The sequence below is a fragment of the Ictidomys tridecemlineatus genome, chromosome 11 (genome assembly GCF_052094955.1).
Source record: "Ictidomys tridecemlineatus isolate mIctTri1 chromosome 11, mIctTri1.hap1, whole genome shotgun sequence".
Lineage (NCBI taxonomy): Eukaryota > Metazoa > Chordata > Mammalia > Rodentia > Sciuridae > Ictidomys > Ictidomys tridecemlineatus.
The window spans coordinates 58,884,144-58,908,290 of NC_135487.1; the positions used below are offsets into that span (position 1 = coordinate 58,884,144).

Consider the following 24,147-nt stretch of genomic DNA (forward strand, 5'->3'; position numbering starts at 1 on the left):
TTGGGCTCTCTACCTCCTGGCAGTGAAAATTTCATAAAGAGAGAAATGATAGGATATATAATCCTTGGGATCTGACAAAAGGAGGCATATAATTCCCAGAATTTTTTCCTATAGATCCATAATCATTTTTATATCCCTTGTTACTAGAAGAAAGCTTGAAATATAATCAGAATACAATAAACCGAACATTTGACACTGAGGTTTATAATGGACAATATCTTTAATGGCAGTTTTTAAAGATAAAAAAACGTGACTTAAGCCCCAAAATAGGAAATAGTAGTGAAGTTTCTACCTTAATCTTAGTTTTGAATCTGAGATGTCTTTTCAGTAGTGAAGCTAATTACAAAATTAGCTTTAGCAGTTTCTTTCCTATGACACATGTGCAATATATTATGAGGCATGGAGATAGTTAATAATTTTTAGATCCACTTTTATTCTTTCATTCTGTAGAAGAAAACCTGCCATTTAAAAACATGCAAAGCTAATTAAAGCTTTTCCACTATTTCATTATCTGAATGTAGTTGCAAATTCTGACTTAAAACTCTTATCAGAAGACTCAACATCCTTCCATGAACAGCAAATGAACATTCAATTAACACTTCAATACAAGTGTATTTTAAATAAAAATATACTTTATTGTTAATCTCATTCTTTACAAATGCAAATACCCAATTTTAAAATCCAAAGAGAGTCTCCCCGCTTTATTCTTCAGAGGAAAAAGTCTTTTCTCTATTTACAGGGAAGACCTGAGTTTTCTGAAGTTGTTACGAAGTTAGAGGAGTGTCTCTGCAACATTGAGGTAAGAACTTTGCCTTCTGAAATAAGTCTGTATAAAAGCCCTGATACCCAAGGCTTTCAGGGAATGTGGGTGAGAGGGCGCTTATGGAAAGTTACTCTGAGGCCCATAACTCCATTTATACTTAACCTATTCATTAAATCCCTAGGGTAGAACCAAATTGGCTGTATCTACAGGGACAGAGACAAGTTCAGAGTGAATTTGGGTGGTTCCAAAAAAAAAAAATCAGTCAGGTAAATGGTCATAGCCATGCTCAGCTTAAAAAAAAAAATGATACCTCAAAATTTGAAGGTATGACAAATTTATTAGAAGGTAATTATTTAAATTGATTTTATTCTACACAGAATTTCTACATTGGTGAAATGTAAGCTAAGATGTTAAGTCATTGTCCATTTATGTTCAATAAGAAAGGGGGAAATTATCACAAAAATAATGCATAAATTAATTGAAAAGCATTGTTTTTATACCACACATATGTTACATAAAGTGATATATGTTGGGATAATCAAGCTAATGGAATTTTCTTCCCTTAATATCAGGGAGCTATTTGCTTTAATTTTCTCTGTAATTGCCTTAATTTGCTATACACCTGGTCAGGAGATAGCATTTGAAAATAGGCAAAGGAGCTAAAACAGGAGCACTAATTAAAAAATAATATATTCCCAAATGCACAGGAGTGCTAGAGGAGGAGGGGGAAGGACATCACACATATAGGATCCGCATATGAAAAGAAGAGAAAAAGGAGGAGTGGAGAAAAGCAGCAACCTGAGATTGCTCAACTGAATATCAAAATGGAGCCATCCACAAAAAGTTTTGCTTCCAAAAAGAATCTCAGCTAAAATGCTTTGGAACCCATGGGTCTGTTGGAAAAGAATTTTAGGTCTGCAGATGAAGCCTGCAGTGGATCATTCTTTCATGACTCTGCGGAAACTTGTAAGGAGCAAGCTTTTTGTGTAGAAGGAGGCTTTAGTCTTTAGACCTAAAACTTCATTTCCCTTCTCTTGGTTCTGAAATTTACAGGAAACGGGGAGAATAGTAAACATTTAGTGATGCTTCAGCAGTCCCTGTGGGCAAGAGAATCTTCCAGAGGCCTTCAGTGTTAAAAGATGCCTTCAGGGCTTGAGTTCCAAATATCCTCTCACTGTGAATCTATGTTTGACTAGACAAGGTTGCTCCTAGCCTACAGGATATATGTCCCACTAGATGCAGTTGGGAATAACAGGGATCATGGTAGGATCTACTAAATTAGCTTATCTTGTTATATTGATCAAGCTTCTTAGTATATTCTCCCTACTAGGACAGAAGAGGAGGGGGGTGATAATGCACAAAAGAGTTTGCTGGATTGGGTTGCACTAATTAATAGACTAGAGTCGGGAAAAGGGATTTAACTACAAAAGTCTCATAGGGCTCCCTTCTCTCACTTTTCAACTTTTCAAGCAATAGCTTAGACCAAAGTCAAGAGGGAGAGACTCATCATTGGCAGATATAATAAAGTTCAGAGCAGCAGAAAATATTTGAAAGCAGGATTCTAGAATATCTTAGAGGATGAAGTAACAGGATTTGTCCAACAGGAATAAATTTAGCAGGAATAATATAACACTCTGCTTAAGAGCTAAAGAAACAATAAAAGAATGAAATGCTAGACACATGCTTAAGAAGCATCATGAATGAGAGTGGGTAATAAACTCATTGGTAGTTAAAATACGTTGTCTGGCTACAGAATAGAATAGAATACCAAACAAAATGGTACCTAGTTTATCCCTGATCCTTTTAAAGGAATGAAAACTGGGACATATATTTTCATGGAGAGAGATCAGAATAGTGAATGGTTTGAAAATTGTGTAAGGTTAGAACCAACTGGAGGAACCAGGAATGTTTATCACAGGGAAGAAAAAATTAGGATGAGTCCAACATCTGAAGAACTAACATGTAGCAAAGGCATTGGTTTGCTTCTGTTTGGTTCAACATTTGCCAGACACTAAAGCATCCTTCATCTATTAAATGGATGTGTTCTTGGGAAAGTGTGTGAATCCACTTTAAGTCAAGGTAATAATTTAATGCAAAGGGAATAACTTTAGGTACAATTTAAAGGAACTCTGTCATGAGTCTTATTGCCATATTGAAGAATGTTGAGAATCTTGTGATTATTGAATAATAAACATCTAAATATCTATTCTGTGAATCTGATTTGGGGCTATTGTATTTTGGGAAAGATGAAGATAGGTATAACAGGCCAGCTATCAACATAGAACTGGATCAAAAAGGCTAGTCAGGTGTTGCCACCAGAGGCTGAAAGGAAACACTAAAAGCAAACTAAGATGGTTAAGAGTATTCACTAATATGAAAAATCTGGGAACAGAAAATTAAAATAAATCTATAGTCCACTCTATTCCTTTATGCCCATTGGATTTATCAAATGATTCAAACTGCCTCTCCTTCACCCAGCTGATGTCTCCTGCATCCAGTAACAGCAGCGGGTCTCTCTCACCTTCCTCTTCTTCTGATTGCCTGGTGAGCCGGGCAGGGCCAGGCCGAAGTCATGTGGCAGCTCTGAGAAGTCGTTTTGAGTTGGAATATGCTCTAAATGCCAGGTCCTATCCTTCCTGGACACAAAGGTTAGTGGTAATCTAAACTACAGTCATCAAGTCAGATTTCAGAACCATATCAAGATAGTCTCATCAAAATTTGATTATTGTCAACAGGATTAAACACCCTTCTGGAAAACATTTAAAAAGGAGTTTTGAGCTCATTTTTCTTATAATATCATGAATCAAAATTAGAAATTGTCTTCTTTATTTCAGATTCTTTCTGTTAGTTGCATTCTTTCTGTAATAAACAATTACCTCTAGCTTAATAAGAAATAGCAACAAAAAGCATTTATTCGATATACTCAAGGGTTATCTTCTAAAATCTAAAGAATATTATCTGGGTGAAAGCCAGAGAATAACTTTGGATATTCAAGCCCCTAAAGTTCAGTATTGCATGAATTACCCTAACCCAGAAATTCTACTCATTGGACTATACCCAAAAGAACTGAAAACTGGAACTCAAATACCTGTACTCAAACATTTATAGCAGCACTATTTACAATAGTCAAAAGGTAGAAACAACCTAATATAAATCAAAGGATGAGTATGTGACCAAAATGTGGTATCCATGTCGTAGAATATTATTCAGTCTATCACGGGGCAGCCAGAACACTGCCAAGATAGTTTTCTGCTCAGGAGGGGATAAGCCACCTGAGAAAAATTAAGTCTGAAATAGTGAAGAATTAAGAGTCAAGAGTCAGAAAAATAGTTTTTAAAGGGATGGAGCAGCTTATAAGTCCAGTCCACATAGGAGCTAGAGCTGAACAACTAGAAAATGGCTCCCTGTCCTTTATTTAAGGGAGTACATCAAAGGCAGGGATAAGGTTTCAGCGGGAGGAGTCTTGCTTCTAGGCTTACTTGCAGCAAACAGGTTGTTTGGCATCTTGGCAAGCTATACCCATCTATTAGAGGCTGTGTGGCTATATGAGTCCAGCAAGTCACCCCATTTGTGGTGCTATGTGGAACCTGTGGCAGAGCTGCCTAGGAACTCACATGTATTTGGATGGTCTCACCAGCAGGAGTGCCACTGGGAGTTCCCAGACACCAGATTTTCCTATTCAGTGGCTTCCATGCCAATTTGATTTATACATAGTTCACAGTTGACAGGTGGCTCCTGGCATCAGCCATAAAAGGGAATGAAGTACTGACACACGCTGTAATGTGGATGAGCCTTGAAAATGTGCTAAGTGAAGCTAAACACAAACATTATGTTTTATATAGCCCTGTGTCTTCAGGTATCCAAAATAGCATATATTAGCCAACTCAGGTTGCCATAACAAAATACCAGAGACTAGGTGGCTTAAACACAGGAATTTATTTTCTTATAATTCTGGATGTTGAAGGTCTAAGATCAGAGTACCGACATGGTTGGGTTCTGGTAGGAGATCTCTTCCTGTCTTCAGAAGTCTACCTTCTCTCTGTGTCTTCACAAGGCAGAGAAAGAGCTCTAATATTGGTTCTTCCTCTTACAAGAGCACCAGTTCCACTGAATTGAGGCCCCACCCTTATGATCTCATTTAACTTTAATTAGCTACTTATTGGTCCTGTCTCCAGCATAGTCACATGAGAGGGGCTTCAACATATAAATTTGAGTGGGGACACAATCAAATTCACCAAAATAGGTAAATCTAGGGGGAAAAAAACATATTGATGTTGCCAGGGGATAAGGAGAGGGAGAAATTGGGAGTAACTATTTAATGGGTATTGAGTTTTAATTGGGGGATGTTGAAAATATTTGGGAATTAGGTAGAGGTGGCAGTTATAAAATATAATGGGTGTATTAAATGCTACTCACTTTGGTAAAATCATTAATTTTATTTATGTGACCTTTACCTCAATGAAAATAAAAGCAAACACACACACACACACACACACACACACACACACACGTGTATATATAGGTGCAAAGGAGTAAATCAGAAAAAGATTTTAAAAATTCAGCAATTTTCCAAAGTGAGCTCTGCCATTTATATGCCTTAGTTCCCAGTAGTCTTTCTGTCTCTAAGTTTAATTGTAAATTTTCAAGAACATTATTATCCAAAGTACATGTATGAAGACACAAATTGGTGTCAATATAATTTGTATACAACCAGAGATATGAAAAATTGTGTTCTATATGTGTAATAAGAATTGTAATGCATTCTGCTGACACATATATAAAAAAATTTAAAAAGAGAGATATCAGTCATCCATTGCCAGAACAATTGTATATGATAATCTATCCCATAAATTAGGAATATATAGCCATAATCATTTACTTCTAGCTCATGTGTCTGTAGGCTGTTTGGGTGGGATTAACTTAGATGCCCAGTCTGCTGCACATATTTTTCACCCTCCTTGGATGAGCACATAGAAGAACATACTATTTATGTGCTCTTCTCATAGACAAAGACCTGAAAATTCATATGCACATATAAAGCCTTTGCTCAAATTTCATCCTCTGACATTCCATTAGCAAATCACACAGCAAAGTCCTAATGTCAATAGGGAGAAAAAATATACTTTATCTCTAGTGAAAAGAACTGTGAAGTCACATAGTAAAGAACATAGATATAAGAATAATATAATTATTCATAGATATAATAATGTATAAATTCATAGTAAATTAGCAATAAAAATGTAATCTACCACAAGAGAGAATGTGATTGGCCCTTTGTGGATTAAATAGCTATCCTTGGGCTAAGCACTTGTGGTTGGACTGGGAGCTGGTTCGTATTTCATTAACATAAAATATATTTTTCAGTTCTGCCTGTTATAGATGGGGAACTGAGAAGGCAGTAACTGTAGCTTGATGAAGACCCTAGAAAGTACACACTGTAATCAGAAAATCAAAAAAGACTGACAGAATCTCTGTCCTGCACACGAGCTCCTTGCATATGGGCCTGGTTGTGTGTGTGTGTGTGTGTGTGTGTGTGTGTGTTTCCACACATACTCACACACTTGCACATTCTATTATTAGAGTAAAAGTTCTTAAGATGATGAAGGTGGGAAAAGGATTATCTGGAGTTGGCAAGGGTCTTATACATTCTACAAATTGCTGCTGTTGCTTTTCAGCTGTAGTTATTATGTTCCCAGTTTTACAAAAGAGTTGTAGCTGCAGCTCAGAGGAGATGGGAATCTGAATCTTGAAGACTTTAATCTATGGAATGTCATGAAATTAAGTACCAGAAGGTTTGATTGATAACCAGGCAAACTGGACACAATTTTTTTATTGGATTTTAGTCTCCAACATAATTTCATAAGGGGCCCATAGGCCAAGATTAGATTAGGTTTGGTCCCATCATCCTCTTCTACTTCCATCTGCTCTTCTGTTCTCTACTTGTGGTTTTTAAAATTAATTCTCTGAAGAGTCAGATTTTGATATTTCTAAAGCACAGTCATCTGAGGTTTGTCCACTTATGACAGAAGAGGATGAGCTGTGGAATCAGAAAGATCTGAGGTTCGATCTTGGCTAGCCATTTACCAGATCAATGACTTTGGTCAAGTTATTTAAGTCTCATATGTAAACTACGGATAATACTACCAGCTCTTAGGAGTGTTATAAGGAGAGGTGCTATTTCCATAGTAGTAACAGAGAGTGGCTGAAAGATGCCAGCAGACCTAAGCAAAGAACACAGTTCTGGTAATGTGGGTAAGTCTCAGAATTTGCAGTACATAGAGAGCTGCATGGGAGGCATAGCAACACTCTCAGGGGAATTGAGGGTGAGGGGAACACAGCCTCTCTGGCCTTCAAGAACCTAGAACAGTAAACCACCAGTGATAAAACTGCCTGAACTGAGTGGGAAAACCTATCAGGTTTTTTAAGCTGCCCCCTTTGGTATTCTCAGAAGTTTGTTTGTTTGTTTGTTTGTTTGTTTGTTTATTGAATAGCCTCCTGGCCCTTCATGACTGTTATGGAACTCTGATAAGTGTATGTCTGCTATGTACAATTTTTTTTTTCTGAACAGCCTAGCCTATCTCAAATTATTTACTGCAAGGGTGAATTGAAGATCATTTTGTTAGTTGTGCCCTACCTCTAGCAAGCTCAGTTTTGGGATTATTTGCAATCAGTGATAGCAATAGATAAAGCATTTAACCAAGCTGTACAGTGGACCAAGATAGGAATCATGTCTTTTTATTCATTACTACATCCAATTATCTAGCCGTATGTTTGGCCTAAGGTCAATAAGTAATAAATACTTCTGCAGTAGATAAAGAATGAAGAATTGGATAAATTTGCTCAATATATAGTAATTATTATTAATTTGGAGCATAATCAGAGAACAGGCTTTAACTGTTTTATCAATTCTTTCCATTTAAGAAGTTCCAGTATTGAATATACTGGACACTATTTTGAACTCTTTGAATAGTCACCTAACAAAGCTTAAGGAGGCAGGTATTCCACTGTTTATAGATAAAGAAACTGAGACTCAGAAAGAGTAAACAACTTTCTCAAGTTAATAGAAAGCAAGGAGGAGGCTGGACTCCCCTGAGCCCCAGGAGTCTCCCAAGCTTTCTGAATTTCCTTGGCACAGGGAGGTGGCATGTTCCAGAAGCTTAATATATTTTGCCAATACTTGAATTTACTGGACTTCTTCCATTTTCTTCTGGAAGTTGATCAAGGCATGAATTCAGCTACTCTTCTCAGGCTTATTTTTTCAGCTTGTGTATATGAAGGCAGAGGAAGTGAGACCAATGATCAATAGAGTCCAAGGATACAGGGGTCCAGCAGGGTCATGAATTTAAGAGCCTATAAGACAGTGATTTGCAACTTTGACTGCACTGTAGAATCACTTGGGCAGTTTTTTACAAGTACCAATGCCCAGGACCAATTAAACCAAAGTCCATAGGGGTGGCACCCCTGCATCAGAATGCTTTAAAATTTCCCAGGTGATTCCAGTATACCATCAAGTATGAGAAGCTTGCTTAACGAGATAGGTACAGCACTAATCCTTCAGTAGTGGTGTGGGAAGAGGATGCAGCTGGTGGAGTAGATGGAAGAGGAAATGAGAGTAGAGGTGAAATAGCATCTGTGAAAAAATAGGGCTGTTGAAGGTTGATTCCTGCATGGTCTATCTCCTAAGGCCTTATGATTGTACTGTTAACTCTGATTTTTCGTTCCAAACTCATTCAAATTATACAATAGGATATAATGTTTAACATGGCATTATGATTTTGAAAAATGGTACAAGATTTGGCCTATAGTCCCTACTAATATAAGGACCTGAGATCCCTCAACTACGTCTTGAAAATGGTGCATTGATTTTTCAGTTTCTGGTTATGAACTTTACAGTCAGTTTGTTTGAATCCTGTAATGTTTGACTTGGTTAGAGTTTGGGTTGTTTGTTTGCGAATTTGTTCCTAGTCATTGTTATTTTCCTTCATAAAAAATTTCAAGGTGGGAAATTGTGACAGATATTTTCTTCACGGACAATAAGAATTTACTCATTCCAACTGAAACCACAAATTGATAAAAATGTGAGACTGTGAAAGACACTCTTGAAGTTCTGCCTGTTTTAAAAGATTTCATGTCTGTAGATATATTTGGAAAAACCAAGCATGTGGCACTTGCTCCTCCCACAGGGTATGAAATCTCCCATCTTGTACATGGATTACATCATGTAATTTTAGAAATGACAAAGTGATATACAACCTTTCAGATGTCAAAACCAATTAGTGTTTGTGTGGGGCTGGGCTCTGAGAATAGACTGCTACGACCTAGTTAGCTATCCAGGAGAAGGAAACCAGGGATCCAGGCTTTGAAACTGTAAAACAGATACATTTGGAATTAATCTTTCACACTACAAAAGAGTCCATCAAAGGGTTCCTTTAAATAGAAAGTTTGCCTAGTATACTTAGAATGCATTTCTATTTCTAGAAATTGAATATAACTCATAAAATTTCAATTTGTACATTGTGTTTTCCTGAAATATAGCAATTGTGTACGATGATGTCTCCAAGAAACAGATGTACCTGGGAAGAATGAAGATGAGAGGGCAGTAAGGGGCCCATGACCCTTTGCTGTTGTGGAGCAGGATGTTTATTAACTAACTGTGGTCATGTGTCCTCGTCATCGGCCAAATTCTCCTCCTTTTAATCTACACACTTCTTTGTACTAAAATTTCCCTCAGGATCCTCAGATATTACCTTTTCTTCCAATCCTTTCTTCATCTCCAACTTGTTTCCTTGTCAACTCACCAAAATCAGCATTTCAACACCATGTTCACGACCCCCTTAAACTCACACTTTGCTTTGTTCTTGTGATTTTATACAATCCTCTGGATCCTTCCTTCCCTCTCTCTCTCTCTCCCTCTTCCCTCCTCATCTCTTTCTTTCCCATCTCTTTCTTTCTCTGTGTCCTAGTCTATATATACAACTTGGACCTCTGCTTCCCAGCCTTTGCAATGCCTTTACCTTCTCCATGCCCCCCCACCTAACCCTCTGTAGCCTCCATATCTTCCTTATATAGGACCCAAATATTATCTGCATTCAAACATTTAGTAACTCTCTATTGCCTCTAAGATTGAGTGAAGTTATTTCACCCTGGAGTTTGAAGTCACCAATGATACATATTCCCACTGTATGTTCTAGGGGTTCTGAACAGAGACTGATGTTATTACTCTCCCTCTCCTCAAATGCATCCTTTGTTTGAGAAACAAGATGAGGCTTTTTTATTTTGTAGTTTATTTTGTTTTGCTTTGCTTTTTGGTAGTCCCGATGACTACAGAAGTGTTAATGATGTTTAGTGGGCTGGGACCAGAATGTTGATCTTCCTCCAGTGTTCTGGGAAGTCCTACAAAACGCAAAATATTCCAGTATAAAGTGTCCATAATACACTATGGACAACCTAAAGTGCCCACTGTTTCCTGTGGACACACTAGAGTTGATCTACCAACTTAGCCTGACTGTTCTTTAACCGTGGTCATCCCCCAAGTCTAGTGACTATTAACCAGTCTTTGGTAATTATCTCAGTCAGCTTAACACTGTGTTTCGAGAAAGCACTTCAGGGTTTCCCCATCCTCACTCATGGTTCACCAAAGCCCACAGTGCCTCTGGTCACTTTATGCATTTACATTAGTTCATCTTATAATTATATATCTTATTCTTTGTTAGTTTATAAATAATTTAGGTGAAGACATTTTTTTGTTTTGTTTTCAGGTGCCTACAGTATCTCATTTGTAATTTAACTATATGAAATAAATACTAAATATTTTTTATTTGTAATAAGCTAGATAAATCATTAGTTGGGCTAGGAATACCATGGTTTGTATTTCTGCAATTTAAATGAATAAAACCTTGGCATTTAGAGTTTTTGGTCCCTACCATTCCTCTCAAGTTCAAATCTGTTCTTGTCCAAAAAATAATGAACTACTAGATATTCAGACTTTTTTTCCCCATCCTACACCCTCCTATTAGGCCATTAAATTCCCACTTATTTCCCTTTAATAAATGAAAGAACAGAATATGTGAGGTGAAAACTGACTGCCATATTAATTTGTGCTTTTAAAAAAAGAGTGTTTTAAGTTGAGGGGTTAAAAAAGATTTCATTGAAGAGGTTGGAGGTTGGAGATATACTGCAAATATGAAAAGAACAGAATGAATAAAAGTAAAATAATGATTATAAAATTACTTATCTTCCTTTCCTATTTTCCTTCCTTAATTAGCATTATTAAAATCTTGATTCCTGGTAGGATATGTCCCATTTTGCTACTGTTGATTGATCTTTGCTTTTCACCCTACCACATAAATTTTACACCATTTGCATTTTACACACAAAAAGATAAGATTTGGATTATTGATATTAAAATCTATAGATCAATATGGGAAAACTTGAAATCTGTATAGTATTGAATCTCCCTTACCATGAACATAGTGTGGTTTTTGCAATTATTTACATTTTTAATATTCTTTTACTAAGAATTTATAATTTTCTTCATAAGCTTCTTTATGACTTTTGTCATATTACTGGTCTATTCATTGTAATTGCTAAAATAATTTGTATTAATGAAACCATATTGTTTCATTCTCTCACACTATCTATATTCCTCTTTGCTTCCCTTAAGCTTATTTGAATATGCATTCATTCTATTTATCTTCCTACTGGGTATCCTAAGAACTTTGAATGTTACTTTAAAAATTCTACATTTAATACATTTGTTTTACTCTCAAACAAAAGAAAAACCTTAGACCATCTTGGTTGCAAATCACTCCCACCTGACTTATACTGCTATTACTGTATTTTTATTTTTCATTATTATTTTTAACTTTTGCATTTAGATATTATCTTATTATCTTATAAAGCTGTGGGTTTTTTTAGTCTTGCCAATATTTACTATTTCCTTATTTGTTAGGCTTACATTTCAGACCTTTCTCAAATACATCTTTAAAAATCCTTCAGCATAACTCTGTTAGAAATCAACATCTGGAAATATTTTCGTGTTTCTTCTTTCTTAAAAGGTATTTACTGGATATAGGATTTTTGGTCTTCATTTCCCCTCTCTATGCCTTCAAGATGCTATTCTTTGTGTTTCTGAGTTGCTTCTTTTAAAATTTCACCTATCAACCTCCTTGTCATTTTGTCTTCATTCTGCCCTTTCTAACTGCTTTTAGAATTTCTCTTTGCCTTTGATATTTTACAGTTGAACTCTATAGTGCATAGGTATGGGTTTATTTTTATTTATCATGTTCAGGATTTGTTGGATTTCTAGAATCTGAGAATTGGCATCTTCCACAAATTCTGGATAATTCTCAGCCATTATCTCCTCTAAAATTCCTTTACCTCATCTTCTTAATTCTGTCTTTCAGGAACTCTAATAAAGGTATTTTAAAGTTTTTCACTCTTTTTCATATATCCTAATCATACACACACACACTCTCTCTCTCTCTCTCTCTCTCTCTCTCTCTCTCTCTCTCTCTCTCTCTCTCTCTCTCTCTCACACACACACACACACACACACACACACACACACACGATTAAACTTTAAACTTTGTGCTGCTTTCTGGGTATTTTTTTCAGATCTTTCTTCTAGTTAACTTGCTATTTTAGTAACTGGATATAAGATGAAATTTATTCTGTTGACTTTCCAATTCAATTAATTTCTAACTCTATTCCATTCTAGAAGTTATATGATTCTTACAGTTTGGGCAGTTTTGAAAATCTCTGTTCTTTCTACATACTTTTAGTCTTTTCTTTCTTTAAACACATTTACTTTACATTCTACGTCTATATTCCTGATCTCTGAAGATTTTATCAACCTAGCTTGTGTCTACTAATTCTTGCTCATGCTGCCTGGTTTTATTGTGTATTTGGAATTTTTGTTTCTATTGTGAGTTTTTGGTTCCTTGGGCCTTTGTCTCTTGATCCCCAATCCCCTTGTCTGGTGCAAGTTACTTGAGAGATGATTAGCTTTTGCTCCTCCTCATCATCCAGGGACACTAACACATCAGGACTAAAATACAATTTCAGTTTGGAGTTTCTCATAAAACATATACACTAATAATTCTGATTTTAAACGTGCTTGTGTGGGGACTTGTGCATAGGACTTCTCAGGATTGCATTACATTTTTCTTGCTTTCCCTGGAGCCAGGTAAGAAATAGGTCACTTATCCTCTGTATCTCCCTACATAGAGTGGATTTTATTTTTATTGGTTCATCTAATCTTGGTATCTTGAGATTCTAACTTTTTATAGGTGCTTCTTATTTTCCACCCTACTTGGGCCCATTCTGTGTCTTCCCCATGTGGTCCATTACAATTCGGGCTTTGCCAGGCCTAAAGGGACAAGCCTGCAATCCCAGATGCTAAAGAAGCTGAGGAAGGAAGATTACAAGCTTGAAGCCAGTCTCAAAGTAAAAAGGGCTGGGGATGTTACTCAGTGGTAGAGTGTCCCTGAGTTCAATCCCCAGTACTGAAATCCAAATAAGAATGAAGAAAGGAGGAAAGGAAGGAAAATTCAGGCCTTAGGTGAACAAAAATCAGTATAAGACCTTCCTTGCATTTATATCCACCTGGAATAACCAATCATTTATTAGTTTACTGGTATCTCCAATAGACTGTAAACATTGTATGTGCACAAACATCTGCTCTCCTTTTCACTGCAGTGTCTACAGTACTTAGAATGCTGTCTGGCACACGGTAGGTGCTAAATTCCTATTTGTGGAATGAATGAATGAACATGATAGCTTCCCACAAACATGATGCCATTTATTTCTCATAAAAATATTGTGAAGTATATCTCATGCTTTCCATTTTTTGAGTAAAACAAACTGAGACTCAAATAATTTTAAGTAACTTGCATAGAATTATATAGCAAGAAAACAAGTACATAGTTGAGTCTGGGCCTGTCAGTGTTTCCTTTATATGATGCTGTCTGAAGACTAAACTTCACCAACATATTTGAATTACCTTGAAGAACTAGAAAATTCTAACCTCAGTTTCAGTCTTTGAGGTTGAACAGAGAGCTATCCAATGCACTGAACTACCTCACCATTAACTTCTGCCTGATCCAGTGAAACAATGTACACTCTCAGTCTGGCTCATATAGCCTTTGATTGTGGAGATTCCCTTCTCACCCTACTCTTACACTAGCCACTTTGCTTTAGCTCTGCATCCTCACTACAGATTATAATCAGCTGCCTGCACTGATACAGCCCCAATTGCACAGGACCACTCCACACCTACCTCCCTCAACAGCAAGTCCTGTGCTAACCCCTGCTCTCTGTCTTCTTCAGTCTTCTGTCTCAAAATCAACCCAGCTTCCAGGCCACATTTCTAAAAGTAACAACAACCAATCAGAACATATGAAAGGACCAACTTCTTCCTTCTAGGAGTTTGCCTACCAAAGGGATACTTGTGGACCAGTTTTGAAGATAACTCTACTTTACTATATTTTTATTGGATTAAGTATATTATAAAAGTGATGCTGGGTGGGGTTTTTTAATTCAATAAATGTATTCTCCACCATAATAGTCAAACTATAGCCCTTGTTCCACACTTACTGTACTTAAGAAAATATAAGGAATCTCTTAGTTAAAATGTTGGAACAAGAAATAGCCTTTCTGGTGATGACTTTTTCAGTGCTAGAAATGAAGAGATACACTGCCCTTTCTCATTCATAAACACAGTCTGGGCTCGGAATTTTGAGCTGATTTTACATAGAAATTAAGATTCACAAATTCAAGAAAACAGTAAAAAGCTCATTTGGCTTTCTGAAGTATTTATTTACTAAAAGATTGTTGATTTAATATGTGTTTAGTAGAATCTCCAATGGGCTTCAGTGCCTATTGAAGCATCATAATACTTAACCCTCACTTGAGCCACATCTTCTGAGCTTATAGAAAGAATTATCTTACTAACTCAGTGATTCTAGTTATGTGACTTAAGTTCAGCGGTCCTTGCTCACATTGTGTAGAGAAGAGTGAGACATTGCTTGCCAAAATCTAGGGACAGGATTTTTTTTTTATAGGATACTTATCATCTCTGTAATATGCAATTTTTATGACAGTCACTCTCTGAAGGCCAGTTATCAAGCTCATTAAGGCTCTGCAGTGGAAAAACACAAAAGCCAAAGGACAGAAGCTATAGTCTAAGTAAGTGCCATGCTGCCTGTCAGCTGACTTTTATTTTATTTTCCCCTTGAAGCTCAGATCTCCTTGGGATGTCTATAATTTTTTCTAATTAACAAAAATCCTCTTTTGTCTTTCAGCCCCACAACTCCACTTCAGGAGGTTGTGGGGCTAAAAGGGAAAATAGATAGCTGTGCACCTTGATGTGAGGATGTGAAAGTACTTGATACCTTCTCATTATGTCACTGAATGTCATGTCATCTAATAGGGAGGAAAAATTAAAGCAAATGGGGGAAGGGTCTTGCAGGAAAACTATTTCCATGAAGGTAAAAATAAATAAATAAGTAAGCCTAGCCATCTATATCATAAACAGAGCCATTGATATTTTCAGCACAGCTCTTTACCAAGGCCTTGCTTGCCATACCCAGAAAGCACTGTAGCGAAATATACAAACAATTCACATACGAAGAACACAGACACTCCAAAAGTGAAAGGAAGATTGTAAATTGATTGCTAGTTCCCCCTGCATTTCGGGCTTCTGCTGTCTTACAGATCGTCAGAACTGAACATCCGTCTGTGCTGAAATGTGATAGGGCCCTGTGGGAGAACTCCCTTTCAGTTGATGTAGACCTGTAGCAACCATGTTGGCTGCTTTTTTTTTTTTTTTTTTTTGAGTTGCCTGCTCTCTAGCGCCATCTAGCAACAAGTTGACGAACCCTGAGCGGGACTCCAGCCCCTCTGACAGCACAGGGAAGGGGTAGAGGCTGGAAGATTTCACACTGAACAAAGGCGTTCAGCCTCAAAGTTAAGGAGCGTGTGAAAAATGTCAATCCTTTCCCTGACTTTTAAAACTACCCTCAGTTTGAAACAACCTTTCTCTATGAAAAATGTCAAAGAAAGAACATCAAACAAAATACTCTGCTCAGAAGAGGAAGTGATGAAAAACGGGGGGAATTAATAAAAGTGAAGATAGGAGAAGAGCTCTACGTGTGTAAAATCGCCACCCTTAAAAAAAAAAAAAGCGTGAAGGACTTGAATTTATTGTCACACATAAAAGATTTGCATGAAAAGAGTGAGCAAGTGACATATTTAGGTTACAACATATTCACTTGAGAAAGAGACTGAGCTGCAGCCCTCACAGCGGCTATCCTGATGCTGTAATTTCATGTTCTTTTCTATCCTTCAGCACTGCTTGTTAGCAACCTAAAAGGGCCTTCCTCCTAACCCAAAGGGCGAGCCAGAGAAGAATTTTTTCCTCTTCACGCTTTTTGTAATACTAATTAACTAATTCCCAGCCACATGAAGGGAACCTGCAAAGATTCGCCAGAGGCAAACTGCTAAATAAATGGTGACAGATTTCTCAGTTTTCAATTAGATGAAATGACATATTGGGACAGAGAGTGGCCTGACTTTCTAATAATGAGAGTTTTATGAGTTTTTTCATTCCTGGAAATGAAGAGAAACCCTGGCCATTTCTCCTCTCATATACCAAAGGAGGACCCAGACCCACATCAAAGCAAGATCTTGCCTTTGGTGGTTACATTTGTGCTTAACGGAAAGTAAGACTTGGTCCAAAAATGCTGCTTTTTAGACTGTTCCTGCTGTAGCGAAATGTCTGACAGGACACACAGTACAGGGACCAAAGAGAACAACCAGCCTAATTAAATCTATACGGGTGGCACTGTGCTCTGTTCAGCAGCCCTGGCGCTGGTGCAGCCCCGCCCTACTACCTCCTGACTCCAGTGTTTGCCTTGTGAATCTCTTGGTAGCATGGCAACTGTTGCTATGTTTGCAGTAATAAGAAGTGGGTGATGCGGATGTCTCAGTAATGATTCAGATACAAGAGCAATGATTTCTAAATAGATTTCTGAAGCAGCTCTTACAATGGCACTGCACAGTTTAACAGGTTTAATTTCTCATTGATTTTTTCTTCTTCTTCTTTTCACCTTTAGCACCTTCCATGTGGACTAAAGTTAACCCTCATATAGTGCAAAAGTGGCAACGTTCTTCCTTTCCTTTGGTAGTATTTGAAACAGGATGTTTGTTATTTAAAAACACATTTCACAAGTCATTGTGTCTTATCTTCTTAGAGCCAATGAAATTTATTTTTTCTTGGTATTCAGGTAATAGCAACTAAGGCAACCAGAAAAAATAAAATCATGGATCCAGGAAGAAAATAATTCCAGTATTCGCCACAATAGAATGAAAAACATCCACCATAAATATTTTTGGAATTAGCTGTTCATTTTCTATTAATGAATAGCTAAAAGCCATCAGTTGCAAACAAATGTGAAAAATTCACTTGTGGATGTTTACCATCCTATACATCCTCTTTCAAAGAGACAATTTAAAAAGTGAAATCCTTTTTTGTTTGTTTGTTTCATTTGGTTTTTTTTCCTGGCCACAATTGGGCACTAACTTACTGGTCAGATTTGACTGTACCCTTGTCACTAAATGCTAACAGAGCCTAGGCCCTAAGGGGGTATGTGGTACAGATTAATATTGGCCATGCACACTGATGAAAAAATTAACTTGGCCAAAAAGTGAAAAGAGAAGATATATTGCATGCTTTGACCATTTACTATATTCTAGTCATTATTGTGCATTTTTTGTAGGCCAGTCATAACATTGACTTATCACAACTCTTCTACAAGGTAGGAGTTATTTATCAGTATTCTGCAAATGAGAAAGCAAAAGCACAGAAAGGATAAATGACCTGCCCAAGGCTTTGCCAGCCAGTAAACAGCAGAGCCAAGATTTGAGCCTAGATCAGTCTGACTCCAAAGCCTTATGATCTTCTCACTCCTTACTGAGCTGTTATACTGAGAGACGAGAACTGCTGTTATACTAGTCAGTGGTGTGGTGTGAGCAAATTCCTTCCTGCCCTGGGTTTCAGGATTCTTGTCTATAATGAGGCATGTGAACTGCACACTTGCTCTCAAGGCATGCTTCACACATCAGCAACTTCAGTATCATCTAGGATCTTGTTAAAAGAGCAGGATCTCAGCCCCACCAAGATGTATTTAATCACCATCTGCATTTTAACAAAATTTTAGCAGATGACTTGTGAAGGTTCATTAAAATTTTAGAAGCATAAGACTTGCCAATCTCTGTGGACCCTTTTACCTCTAATGTGCTTTAAATGTCCTCTTGCCCACAGCTTTCTACATTCTACCCGCTTTTCAAGGTTGACTCTCCCTATAAAATTTTCTAATCCCATCTTTATACTTGATTTAAAAATTCCCTGTTTTCATAGAAAAAGGTGTATCCATTAAATTCACTTACCACTTTTTGCTTAGTACACTGTCTATTTTGCAGTAGACCCATCTATGTGAAATAACTTGGTATAAATGGCACAGTATAAAAGAAAATAAATCAAAAGGAATATTGAATACATCTTTAACTTTTGTACAAATATCATATAGTGTTCTGATGGCAAGATCCACATTTTATCCATTATGAATATTTCAAGGCAAACATAATTCGAATATTCTTTAAATATAAGTCCAAAGAAACTTGCAAGAAGACATGACAAAAAGAATTTTCAAATTTCTTCTCCTCCCCCTGACCCTTTTAGCACATGGATACACAAAGGATTTAATTAAGATCAAGCTCAATCCCAAATCTCCCCCTTAGGCAGTGTTTCTGAATACTTTCAATTGACTAGATGCCTATGATGTTTGTTATCATTTCCATGCTATCCTATCAGACACAGAAACTGTATTATAATCATTGGTGAGGTTATATATCAACTACGCCCACCAGATATTTATACTCCCATCTTTGCATTCTTAATATTCATCACAATACTTGGCACTTAGCATAGCATATATGTTTATTGAATGAAGGGGTGAATGAATGAATATATGAATAAATGAATAGCTCAATCATGCAACTCTTTCTGATCCCAAAGTCTCCTTCTATTTTAATGAACTTCTTGTTGTCCTTCATGTTAGGGTAGTTTGGTGACACCAAGAACATGGAGAAGCACAGTTCAGTGGTGAGATTTTGAAAGTCCTCATTTCAGCTCTGTTGGCATTCTCTTACCAATACGGTACTTTAATTTATTGTCACATGAGCTGGTCATCCGGGCTCATGAACTCAGAGATGTAGAAACTCAAGTGCTTCTGGGATAAGTAAAGGTTAAAAGTGTAGCCACATTTGTTTATCTTCTCCTCTCACTTAGGTATTTATTTAACAAACATTTACAGAGAACCTATGTTTTGTCAAGAGTCAGCCAGGGACTGGAGATATCAAGAAGACTATTTCATATAATGTTTTAACCTTTTTAAGTAGTTATGGAAAATGGGCCCCAAATGCATTTGTAACACTATATGATATTTGTGCTGGAGATCACATGACTCTAGGCTCATGAACCACAGAGGATTGCTTATAGTGAGGAGAGGCAGGCAACATTCACTTCAGGTTAAAGGCACATGGACACCTTCCTACAAAAGGGGGTTTGGGAAAAGAAGTACATGTGGAATGAATAATAACTTACCCATATTGAATTCTTATTTTGTACCAGACAACAGGCTGCAGTACTTTAAATGTGCTATTTCACTTAACCCCCAAAACAATGAGAAAGGTTATTGTCAGCTTCTCTATTTACAGATGAGAAGAAAATGAGGGCTAAGAAAATACAGGTGATAAATGACTGAGGCAGGACTTGCACCTAGCCAGAATGGTTCTAGAACTGGTGACTATGTACACTGAGCTCTACAAAAGGTAGAGCATCAGAAAAAAAAAAAAGAAAGAAAAGAAAAAAGAAAATAGAGAAAAATAGCCCATAGGTCCAAAGGCAGACTGCATTCAAAGAACAACTAGTGACTTGGACTTACAGAGAGCTGTGGTGTGGGAGAATGCAGACAGGCTGGGAGGACTGAGAGTGAGATGTGGGGCAGAGCCTGGCCTGGGGCAGGCATCTGATAGAAGGATTACTTAGAGTGAGGAGGCTCAGCAGGAAGGGTATGCTTGCCCATAAAAGGGTGGGAATTGATGTGCTGTGTGGGCAGAAATACCTGTGCTTGAATCCCACTTCTTCCTCCGAAAAACAGTGTGAACTTGGGCTTTGGTTTACTAAAACAGGGATTATGATGGTACCGTGTCATTTTTTTTTTTCAAGGACCAAAGAAAATACATATATAGTACTTAATATCACCCCTGGAAATGTTGGCTGTTTGTTTTAAGCTAAAGATAAATGTCTTCTATTTCATAGTTCTTCTTAGAAATTGATAAATTCCTTTCTGAGGCTGAAGAAAGAAAGCTTGTGTCTGCATGAAGGCCGGATCCTCCCAGCATTCTCCTCTCCTTATCGCTCATTCTCTTTGAAAATAGAGGGCCCTCCTTTTTCCTCATTAAATAGCAGCTTTACCCATAAATTTCTCATACCTTTCCTCACTTTTTCTACTACCTGATTGTCCGATGTAACAATGATCACCCTTCCTTAGTCACGTTGCCATTCGTTTTAATGTAAGGGTTTTTCCATGTTTCTACATAGCAGCTACTCACATGAGAGTGACAGAAATTGGGAGAAATGATTTTGGGGGATTTTAGTTTTTCTCTATAATCCGTGAAAAGAAAACCTGCAGTTAATTGGAAATGTGCCTGCTAAAAGCTAGAATACTACATAAAATATGGGAAAGATTTAAAATGCTAAAGAACTAACAAATCTAAATGTACTGGGTTCACCCACATTAACATTTTCCATCCTATTTTTTAAAAAATTGTCCTTTATCATTCAGGGCAGGATGAGCCTTATACTCTTTCCTTCAATAATATTTTATTAGATAAACATAGAAAAAAATAAATTATGAGATCACAAAATAAACAAGAACTGATAACCAGACAGCATGGTAACATGTTTGGTGCTGTTTTGGGCATGCCACATGTGCTAAGGAACATGAGGGATTTGTCTATAAAAAGTACCTAGGAACTCCTTTCTGACATTGAGTGATCTGATTTTCAATTTTATAAACAAATTTTTTGTTACTTATTTATTTCTGGGCTATTTTTCTTTTCTAAAGGATAGACAAACTGAGTAAAAGACTACTTAACAAAAGTTTCACTACATTATTCCCTGATTTTTATTTCCTGAGATCTTTAGCACAAAGACTAATCATGAACTTGAACAGTATACAAAGTTTATATGAATCTGAACAGTATATGAAGCTTAAATATGGCTGGAATTGGAAAGTTTATAAAATTAGTCAACTAATACAAAAGTGTATTGAGCTCTGCTTCCATACACAGTGCTATGTCTGACCCTATCCAGAGATATTCTCCTCCCAGTATTTTGATGGTTTATCTTAAATAAACACTCTTGGCCAACTAAATAGATTCTTCGCTTCTGTCAATCTGCTTTATATTGCCCATATTTTCTTTATTTAAAGAATTATCAATATTTTACCTACAGATGAGAAAAGCTAAATGTGTCATTTTCCTTCACTACTCTAACCCTTCACTTACCTGATCCCATTGCTCCTCCTTTAGGGTGTTTCACTGGATGTATTTATGCATTCACTTAACATTTATTAAGCATCTACTATGTGCCATATCCTATAGTACAGCTTGGAAATACATGGTGGAGTAGACATCTCCCCAGCCCTGGGAATTTGTAGTCTAATGAGGAGGTCAGAGAAGCAAAGAGGAAAGGTAAGTACTGAGCCAGGTGTAGGTTACCCTGAGAGTATAGTATGGTAAAGGTTGGGGAAGGCTTTCTGAAGGCAGTGCTATTTAACATGAATCTGGAAAAATTAACCAATCAGTGAAGGATAGAAAGAGCATAGTAGGAAAAGGAAGCAGCAAGGGTGAAGGCAGGGAGATGGGAATCTATTTGATATACGTGGAGAACAGCAAAGAGTTGAGAGTGGCAAGAATCCAGGATATGGATGCAGATTTACAATGAACAAAAGTAGACATAAAGGAAGAAGCAGATGGAGACAAGTGAGGTCATTCAAGAAAACCAGAAGGAAGATAAAAACTTTCCTATGCCTCTTCCTTTCCAGTCACTGAGACCTGAGACTCTTAACCCAGGCAGTGAGCATGCAAGAATCTGGGTGGCACTGGTTACAGCAACTGTCTTCCTTAGAATTGCGCTGGGGCATGACTCAAAACTCAAGTGACCGCAAATAAGCATGATGCCTGGGTTTAGAGCTAGATTTAGAATGGGTCATTGAAAGGACTTAGGTAGATTTGAAGGCAGGAAACAATTGAAAATCAGATCACTCAATATCAGAAAGGAGTTCCGAGGTACTTTTTATAGACAAATCCCTCATGTTCCTTAGCACACGTGGTATGTCCCAAACAGCACCAAACATGTTACCATGCTGTCTGGTTATCAGTTCTTGTTTATTTTATGATCTCATAATTTATTTTTTTTCTATGTTTATCTAATAAAATATTATTGAAGGAAAGAATATAAGGCTCATCTTGCCCTGAATGATAAAGGACAATTTTTAAAAATAGGATGGAAAATGTTAATATGGGTGAACCCAGTACATTTAGATTTGTTAGTTCTTTAGCATTTTAAATCTTTCCCATATTTTATGTAGTATTCTAGCTTTTAGCAGGCACATTCCCAATTAACTGCAGGTTTTCTTTTCACGGATTATAGAGAAAAACTGAAATTCCCCAAAATGATTTCTCCCAATTTCTGTCACTCTCATGTAAACACAGCAGAGCTCCCCCTTAAATGTAAGATTGGCCCCTGGAAATACACAAAACCAGGCGACATGCAGGGTTTGCTCTTGGTACTCAGCCTGTCTTGTACTGATGGCACTATGCATATGATCACTTTTTTATGAGTCTGTCTCTTTAAATTGAAAGGAAAGGGAAAAAAGAGATCCATCCATCATGGCAAAAAATGAAAAAAGAAAATAAATTAATTTACACAAAGGTTTCCCAGCTTGTAATTTGTTAGTCTCTGCAATGAAAGGTGGATGATGAATCTCAGCTCTACTGAATTAACTGCCCAGCATCTCAGCCATATGCCTATTCTTCTTTATCTGCATCTCCACTCCCACACCACCCCATCTGCTTTCATCCTTGAGTGCCAAGAATAACATTGGTCACATGGGTGTTACTCACCAAAAGTTCTTTGAATGAAGGGATGAACACCTACCACTACAGAGTGCTGTGTATAGTGTTCTTTCTTCACTGTTGAGAGCTTCATACTCTGTTCCATGGGCAACCCTGTGGCATGCCTCACTCCAACTGAACAGCATCTCTTTAACAAACCTAATGTCCAGACACATTGTGAACACCCCAAATTGGCTTTTCCTGCCTCTCACCCAGGTAAATGACTTGCTCTGGAAAATTATAGATGCCTTCTGTTATCCATATTTCTGATTACAAGAACACCTCAAGAAGGAGACATACTCTTGGCTCTTTAAAGTCGATGCTAGTTTTAGACTCTTAATAAAGGCTTTCTCAAAGGATTTTGCTGATGGAATCAACAGAGCAAAATGCTTGCTCCATACACCCTGTTGGACTGGCCCAAGATCACAGCAGAGTGCCTGAGATGAGGAATTGTTTGCTTGTGTATGTACTTTTATGGTTCATTCACTCAGCTAGTATTTGATATGCAGTTATGTTGGGATTTGAAAATGTGCTGGTGCCACATCCCTTTCCTCAATGAACAGATAATTTTAATGCAGTGCACCAAAATGTTCATATGAGAGAGAGAGAGAGAGAGAGAGAGAGAGAGAGAGAGAGAGAGAGAGAGAGAGAGAGCGCTGGGAAAGGTGGAGACAGGGGCACTGTTAGGAGCTGAGATTCTGATGGTGAGTCTGCTTGCAATGACCCCCTTGGGAGAAAAAGTTTTGTGCAGTAGGTACATCTTCTTCAGGGTCTCCCACATCTGCAGAGAGTTGTGCATTCTCAATGAAGAGCAGTTTCCTTTCCTTTCTTCTTTCTGATCCTTTCTTCTTTCCCTTTTTCTAATCCAAGTCTAACCAAGTGCATCATCCAGAGGCAGCTGGTGCTACGATGTGGGAGTCCTAAATGTTTAACATCTTGTCACTTGTGTAACTGATGGAGTCATCCTTTTTGTTTCAGAGTTTCATGTTTAGGGGTTGAAAAGCTAGATTGATGAGCATTACTAGAGAGAAATATTTTTTGAAAAGTAAGTGAAGCTGATGACACATTACTTTACAGTTTAGTGAAATTCAGCAAATCTAATTCTATTATCCTGTCAAAGTTTCACAAAAAAAGAGACCTGA

At 37.2% G+C, this 24,147-nt stretch overlaps 1 protein-coding gene across 1 annotated transcript in view; it reads left to right on the top strand.

Moving 5' to 3' along the window:
• Tnni3k (TNNI3 interacting kinase) overlaps positions 1 to 24,147 on the top strand; it is a 285,107-nt gene that overhangs the window by 232,234 nt on the left and 28,726 nt on the right. Inside the window, exons 22-23 of the mRNA XM_078027764.1 lie at positions 740 to 799; positions 3,242 to 3,411. Of these exons, the coding sequence (XP_077883890.1) occupies positions 740 to 799; positions 3,242 to 3,411 (230 nt within the window). The remainder of the gene's footprint in view (positions 1 to 739; positions 800 to 3,241; positions 3,412 to 24,147) is intronic.